Raw genomic sequence first — 7,881 nt, 5'->3', positions numbered from 1 at the left:
TGGGGCTGCAGGTAACAGAGTCTGTTCTTATTCAATTTCCCTAAATGGCCTGAAGAGCACTTAAAAGCCCGGAGAGCTTCTGGCCAGCATTTTCTTATTAACTAATTTCACTTCGATCCTATTAAAGTGTATGCTTTATAACCTTCAAGTGAACCTCTCCCTCTCCTTCTCCCTCTCCTTCTCCTTCTCCTTCTCCTTCTCCTTCTCCTTCTCCTTCTCCTTCTCCCTCCATTACCTTTTAATATCAGCGTAAATCTTTTATAAGTATCCTGCTCTCTCCTTTACTAATACTACAGGACGTACGTGTCACAAACAGCCCCAGAACACCCACTGGTGTCCCCCCTGCACCCACAGCACCCAGAAAGGCTCCACCGAGGCTCAGAGGTCTCAGGGCCTGGGAAAGGATGGCAGAACCCAGAGGAGCCATGGGCAGAGGGCGCTAGAAAATGGGATTGAAGAGATTTGCTTTATTTCGCTTTGGGAAAATCTCTGCAATAATGGGTTTTACATGGATACATATATTTACCATTTCAAACGGGTTCTGCTGTTTCCTGGTAACGATCACCGCGAATGGTAATAATAAAAGATGAAGTATTTTTTCTCACCTTAGGTCATTAGATTTACAGACAAGGTACTAAATCATTTTAGCTCCCCAAACCTTGAAGGAAAGGCGCACACGCACTCCCGTCCCCTTCTCTCCTCCTCCCCTTTCTAAAGAAACCCGCAACGGGAGCGGAGACAAAACAGCCGCCGAGGCTGGAGGAATGTCTCCCTTTAATAGTTTACTAATAATAACAATAGTAATTAAAAAAAGTTGACGTTGGCTGCAGACTGTCAGTGGCCTCGTCCCAAAGCCTTAACATGAAGGGTCATTAATTGTATTTTCTTTCCAAATCATATGTCACTGCAATTAACAGATTCTGATCAAGAGACTCCTTTCAGATTGATTCCATATGTGATAAGGAATGTGCAGCTTGTTATCTATCTGTCGCCTTGGAATTATGGAAAAGCTTCAAACGTGTAATTTGAAGAGTCTTTTACCCGGCGCTTTGATCTTTCCCTCTATTTTTTTTAACTCTTTTTTAACTGCGGCCCTTCTCCTAATCCCACTTGTTTGTTTACCCCCCTTTCCCCCCGCGGCCGCGCTCGCCGCGCCCCCCGGGCCCCGCAGACGGTTCTCCCGCAACCCCCAGCGGGCCGCCCGCGGCTCCCCGGCCGGGCTGTGCGGCAGAGGGAGGCCCCTCCGCCCCGGGGCCGCGTCCCCTCGTCCCCGCTCTCACGTCCCCGCGGCGTGGGCGTCAGCGGTGGGAACCGAGACGGGGGCCCCGGCGGGGGCGCTGCCCTCGGACCCCGCCCGGCCCCGCGGAGCCGCCTGCGGGCTCGGGGCAGCCCGGCTGCAGCCGGAGGGAGGTTTGGTTGTGGCTCGGCGACCGTGTGAGGGAGGCGAGGCCGCGGGGAGGGAGGGACGGAGGGAGGGAGGGCGGACGGGGGTGTGCGTGTGTTTGGGGTAATAAATCAGGAGCGGCTCTCTCCGCTTTGACAGATCCCGGCCAGAAGACACGTGTCCGTCCGGCCGAGGAGCGCTCCGCGGCTCCCCCGGGGGCGGCGCGGCCGTCGGGCCCCGCGCGGCTCCCCCCGCGGGACGAGCCGCCTCCAGCCTCCCCTTCGCCGCTTCTCCCTTCGGCTCCAGCCACACAAAGCGGCTCCGCTCGCTGCCCGGCCGCGGGGAAGGGGCTTCGCTCCCGTTGCCGGCGTCGCCCCCCTCCTCCCCGGCCCCTACCCATCCCGGGGCTCGTCCCGGCCCCGCGGAGCCCCCCTGCCCTTCCTATCGCCGCGGACATCGCTCCCACACCCCCGCCTGCCCCCGGGACTCTTCTCTCCTCCCTCTCCCGCACCCTTTGCCGTCTTCTCCGCGTTTTTCCCCCCTCTCCCCCTCAGCCAAGAGCCGCGTCCCCGCAGATTTGTCCTCCCTTCCACCCGCTCCGGCTGCGTCTCCTCTCCGTTTCTTTCCCATTAATAAACCATCCCTCACCCTCACCCTGACCTGGATCCATTCGCACCCATAAATTTCTCACCTCCATCCCGGCCGCGAGCCCCCCCCCCCCCCGGCTCCCCCCCGCCTCCCGCGGGGGACGAATTTGTATCGATTGTGCTGCTGATTTAAAAAAAAAAAACAAACCCAAACCCACCGAGTGATCCCGCCGCGTTCCAGACGTGCAGCCACGGAAAGACGGGTCCGTTCGGCGGGACACGCGTGTGTTACGCGGGTTAGGTGCGTGTGTTACGCGGGTTAGGTGCGTGCCCGTGGGAGGCACAGCCCCGCTGTAACCCCAGCGTGGCCACCACGACGGCATCAGACGGCGACCGACTCGTCTGCTTTGGCACGTTTGTCCCTTTCGACTCTCAGGCAGATATTTTAAAAAGTTGTGGTCGGCATCCGAACGCTCCCTCGCCCCCCTCGGCATCGCACTTCGCACGGAAAAGTTTAAAGCAGATCAGGACGTGGGGTTCGCTGCCTATTTTCCTTTTGATTTTTTTTTTTTAAAAAAGGAATAAACTTCTAACCGAATTTAATATTCTTATCTCCATTGCTTTATACTATCAAAAGCTATTACAGGAGAAACGTCGAATAGAAGAAAATAAATTCCTCCAACACAGAGTTGTTTTTGCACTAGATTAGCAGATAGGAAATGCTATAAAGATGAACTTAATACGATTAGAGATGTTTCCTACAGATTTTCATATATTGATTCAGGGAATTTTAATTCTGGAGCTTGCTTTGCTATAATCCGCATTTATTACAAGCTGATACAGTTTTATTATAGCAAGCTATCAAGGTCGATTCCTTTAACTGCATAATCTGACATGAATTTCATTTTTAAAGAAATGTAGTTATAAAAATCCATACTGTGGGCACAGTGGTTATATTGTACCTAAATCATATTTTAAAGGCAATAAATCCAGAGAGCATTTAGGAAGAGAGGGGAATATGGTTAAACAGCTCTCCTCCAATCTCAACTCCTGAAAACACCCTTAAAACTTTTTTAAAAACTAATCTTTAAGCAGCGAATATTTTAAAAGGAAGATAACGGTGGCAGGTTCGGGTCCCCCCTCCCCTGCCCGCAGTGCCAGCCCCACAGGTTGTATGAACTTTCTGTATGTTTCTCCTCAGCCTCTCCCTCCGCTCTGCAGGATGAAGCAGACGCGCCGCGATTGAACTCGGGTTTAACTGCTTTTAAAAGGCTAAATTGCAACTCACACGCTGGTTTCAGAGAAGGAAGCGGGGGGGGGGGGGAAGTGGGCGGCCAAAATTTGGGGGTGAGAAAGCAAAACGTAATTTAAAATGTGTTGATCATAAAAAAAATAATAAATCCCCTATTCGGTAATTAAAACGTATCTTGACTCCCTCCCAATAGCTTCTGCGAAGCCCGTGCCACTGTTCCCTTTGCAAATGTTGCACGTACCAGGTACTTCCCTCTAAGCCTTGTAGTGATTCAGAACAGAGGGAATAAGCAAAATGATCATAAATTTCCTAATTAGAGATTTCGCACCAAGACAAAAAGGTGTTAATGAGTTTAATTCCAGTGCCTGTCATTGTCCCTTTTTTCACACCACTTATTTACTAATGGCCCAGAGGGCTGCTCCCGTCTCTCCTTTGTTAAGATTTTAATTTGCCTTCTTTTCTGCCTTTGATGTAAAATTGTGACCTACAACTCTTTGAAGTCCCTTATTAGGAGGAAAATTAACTTAGCTTTTCCACTGTATCTGCCCACTGTTAGCCCAGACAAAATGTAGAGAACTCCTTAAAGATTCAGTACGTTAGGAAATTTTTCAAGGTAGCTCTGGAAATGCAAATTTAAAAAAAAAAAAAAAGTGGACTTTAAAATCTATATTAAGAGATGTAACCCTCGCCAGGGCCGTATAGGGGGAAGGGAAGGAGGGAATATCTTAATAAAGGAAACAAAATGAACCCGAGCAAAGAAAGGCTGTAAATTTGAAAACCTGAGAAGGAGGGGGCTGGGGGAAAGCCTTTATTTTTAAATGTCACAACTTTTTCCTGTCCCTCTCGTGTGCCGCTCACAGCTGACACTCTGGCTTCCTATGAGCCGGGGAAGGGGGGGGGGGGTGGCTGTGAAAGAAATTATATCTAAATCTATCTCTATATAATTAGAATACCATGAGGCAGGGTTAAACCTTTGTAAAACACACAACTGATTGGCGATCGCTAAAACGAGATTTGAAAGCAACTCAAATAAAAGATCGCGACGTCAGTAAACAGATTTAGGAAAAAAAAAAAAAAAAAGGAGAAAAAAAAAGCAGCTAGTGACAAACCCGGCGAGAGCGAGCTCTGGGCATGAGAGAGAGAGGGAGGCAGAGGGAGAGAGAGAGAGAGAGAGACTTAAAAGAAATAGGAGGGGCTTGTGAGAGACTAGAAATGTCAATCAGAGCCCGGAGTCCCAATAATCTCAGGCAATCTGTTAGGACCTGACCTGGGTCCACTCAGATCAATAGGAAAAGTGAGAGAAGAAAGAAGCGACCGGATCGTTTACGGCGGCTGCCGAGGCCAGGAGGGAGGCCAGGAGGGAGCCCAGGAGGGAGCCCGCGGCCCCCGCGCACCCCCCGATGTCCGCCGGAGCCCGCGGGAGGCGCTGACAGTGCGGGCGGCCGGAGGGGCGAGCGACCCGGCTCCCTCCTCCGCTCCCGGCCCGGCTACTTTCTCCCCTTTCTCTCCCTTCTTCCTCTCTTCTCTCTCCCCCCCCCCACCCCCCCTCCTCCTCCTCCTCCTCCCCCCTCCTCCCCTGCCCCCGCTCCCCCACCATGTCTTTCCCCCAGCTGGGCTACCAGTACATCAGGCCGATCTACCCCGCCGAGCGCCCGGGCAGCGGCGGCTCCCGCGGCGGCGCCGAGCTGGCCCCGTCCGGGACCCTCTCCAACGTGCTCTCCTCCATGTACGGCGCGCCCTACGCCGCCGCCGCCGCCGCCGCCCAGGGCTACGGAGCCTTCCTGCCCTACGCCGCCGAGCTGCCCATCTTCCCCCAGCTGGTAAGAGACCCCCCAGCCCGGGGACCGCCGCGGGATAGAGGGGGGGACGGGACACCCGGGGCGCCATCGCCGCCCTGCCCCGCGGCTTCTCCCCCCGCCCGCTCTGACGGATGCGGTGCCCGCTGCCCCCGCGGCTTCTCCCTCCCCCCCCAGGGTTTCTCGGGCGCTGCTCCCCCGGGATCGGCGGCGGGCTGGAGGGCTGGAGGGACGCAGCCACCGTCTTAGCCCGGCCGCCCCTTCCCTCTCCCCGCAGGGCGCGCAGTACGAGCTGAAGGAGAGCCCCGGGGTGCAGCACGCCGCCTTCCCCCACCACCACCCCGCCTTCTACCCCTACGGGCAGTACCAGTTCGGGGACCCGTCGCGGCCCAAGAACGCCACCCGCGAGAGCACCAGCACCCTCAAGGCCTGGCTCAACGAGCACCGCAAGAACCCCTACCCCACCAAAGGCGAGAAGATCATGCTGGCCATCATCACCAAAATGACCCTCACCCAGGTCTCCACCTGGTTCGCCAACGCGCGGCGGCGGCTCAAGAAGGAGAACAAAATGACCTGGGCCCCCCGCAGCAGGACGGACGAGGAGGGCAATTCCTACGGGAGCGACCACGAGGGGGAAGAGGACAAGAGGGAGGACGAGGAGGAGATCGACCTGGAGAACATCGACACCGAGAACATCGAGAGCAACAAGGACGAGCTGGAGGACGAGCTGCAGGACGCCGACCTCCTGCATTCCGACTCCAAGACGGACTCGGAGGGCTCCGAGGGCTTCGAGGACCTGCCCGGCTCGGACGAGCGCTACCTCAAGGCGGCCGAGGGGGAGCCGCACCACCTCCGCCACCACCACCTCCACCACCACCATCACCACCACCACAAGTGCGAGGTCCCCGCCGTCCCGGAGCCCCTCAAGCAGCCGCCCCCGCCGCACCGCCTCTCGCCCCCGTCCTCCACCTCCTCGTCCGCCGCCTCCTCCCCGACGGACGGCGCTTTGGGAGGCTCCCTGCCCAAGCCCAAGATCTGGTCGCTGGCCGAGACGGCCACCAGCCCGGACAACCCCCGCAAGTCCCCCGGCGGCGCGTCCCCGCCCGCCCCGCTGCCGCTGCCCCCCGCGCCGCCCCACAGACTCGTCTCCTCCTGCCCGCTGGGCAAGTTCCCCAACTGGACCAACCGCGCCTTCCCGGCCCATCACCACCACCACCACCCGCCCCCGGCCCCGCACCCGCTGGCCTTACTGAACACTCCCCACCTGCTGGGGCTGGGGGCCGCCCCCGCCTTCCCGCGGCCCGCGGACCAAGCGCAGAGCGCGGAGCCCTCCGGAGCAGGTGACCGCTGAGGGGCGGGGCGGGACGGGACCGCGCGGAGCCCCCGGCGCGGCCGTCGGGGCGCAGGTGGAGGCGGGGGGGGAGGCTCCTCGCCGCGTCCGAACCCCCGAGATTTACCTTTCTCCGACGGGGAGCGGTTTTCTTGCTGTTGTCGGTGCTGCTCGAATCGTCTTTAGGGGAAGGACCGGGCCGTAGGGTTGCTCCGGGGTCGGTTTGTTTTCCTTTTGACGGTCGCTCTCGCCGCGAAGCAGACGTTTGGTCGTATTTGCAACTCGCTAAGAAGAGATCTGAAGTCTAGAGGCTTTAAATTCAGGGATGGGGCGAAACAAAACCGGGGCTGTAAAGGAACGCTTTTTTTTTATTTTATTTTTTTTTTTTATTTTCCCCTTCTCTTTTTAGATCGATCTAGTGCCTTGGAAGTAGAGAAAAAGTTAATAAAGACAGCTTTCCAGCCAGTGCAGAGGCGGTAAGAGCTTGCTTGCTTCCTCAGTCTCCTAAGGATATAGAGAGAGGGTTGTAAATGGTTAGCTCGTATTCTCTGTTCCTTTAGTTCCCTTTCCAGGGCGGTTTCTTGTTCTTCCTCTGCGTGCGTGGTGGGTTATTGCCATTCTATGTACTTTTTTTATTTTTTTTTTTTTTTTTTTGCCGTTCTCCCTCCCGGACCCGGTGCGGGGTCGGCGGGGGCCGGGCAGGAGCGGGTTCCCCATCCCGAGCCGCCGGTGTCTCCCGGGGAAAAGACGGCGGCAGCGGGAAAATAACAAATCAAACAATAAACCCCAGCTAGTGCGAAAACTTCGGAGGCTGAGCCTTGCTCTCCTGAGCCTGGCCACTGAAACCAGTTACTCTCTCGATTGACTGGAACCACGGGGATCGGGCCCCTGCTATTTGATATAAATCGCTCTGAAAACTTTTTATATTTAGAAATCTATTTAAAAAAACACCACAACAACAATAAAATCAGGGCTACTTGCAGTTAAAAATACTGTATCGGCCCAACCTGATTAGAAAGCCCATTAAATTATTTTTTTTCTCTGTCATTTTTTTTTTCCAGGCCCCAGAACCAACTTGATGCCGCTATGGTTCTATCGGCGTTGTCATCATCATAGTTAATTTTTTTTTTTTATTGTTGTTGTAATGATTGTAAAAAGAAATCTCTGTATAGGTACAACTTGTAAGCATGTCCGTGTATTAAAACTACAAAAAAAAAGAAAAAAAAAACCCAACAAACCCGCTTCTGTGCTATCATCTGGATTAGCTGAGTTCGTGAGGATTTTTGGAAGTCCAGTGAGAATTAGGTGTTTCGATTTTCTTTTTTTTTTTTTTGTTGTCGTTGTTGTTTGGTTTTGTATATACAGTAAAAATGTACATACGTGTGAACCAAATTGTACAAGAAAGTATATATTTTTGGCTAATAAATAAACTGTTGCCACTTTGACTACCCTCTCTTTCCCCCCGGCTGGAGTCGATCCCCCCCCCCCTCCCCCCTTCCTGCTGCTGCGCGGCCGCTGCGCGTCCTGGTGCG

The 7,881-nt window shown here is 54.8% G+C and overlaps 1 protein-coding gene across 1 annotated transcript; it reads left to right on the top strand.

Moving 5' to 3' along the window:
• The first annotated feature begins 4,783 nt into the window (after positions 1-4,783).
• On the top strand, positions 4,784-7,577 carry IRX3 (iroquois homeobox 3). The gene is made up of 4 exons (XM_069868218.1): positions 4,784-5,043; positions 5,297-6,359; positions 6,759-6,825; positions 7,411-7,577. The coding sequence occupies exons 1-4, from the start codon at positions 4,819-4,821 to the stop codon at positions 7,463-7,465; spliced, it is 1,410 nt and encodes a 469-aa protein (XP_069724319.1). The 5' UTR covers positions 4,784-4,818; the 3' UTR covers positions 7,466-7,577.
• Positions 7,578-7,881: the final 304 nt, after the last annotated feature.

Source organism: Phaenicophaeus curvirostris, chromosome 14 (assembly GCF_032191515.1).
Source record: "Phaenicophaeus curvirostris isolate KB17595 chromosome 14, BPBGC_Pcur_1.0, whole genome shotgun sequence".
Taxonomy (NCBI): Eukaryota; Metazoa; Chordata; class Aves; order Cuculiformes; family Cuculidae; genus Phaenicophaeus; species Phaenicophaeus curvirostris.
Note: the sequence above shows the minus strand (reverse complement) of the source record. Positions and strands in the feature narration are given on the sequence as shown.

Coding starts and splice junctions, on each gene's coding strand:
- IRX3 (XM_069868218.1), top strand. CDS start 4,819: ATGTCTTTCCCCCAGCTGGGCTACCAGTACATCAGGCCGATCTACCCC. Junction 6,360..6,758: donor CGCGGAGCCCTCCGGAGCAG/GTGACCGCTGAG, acceptor TTCTCTTTTTAG/ATCGATCTAGTGCCTTGGAA. Junction 6,826..7,410: donor TTCCAGCCAGTGCAGAGGCG/GTAAGAGCTTGC, acceptor TTTTTTTTCCAG/GCCCCAGAACCAACTTGATG.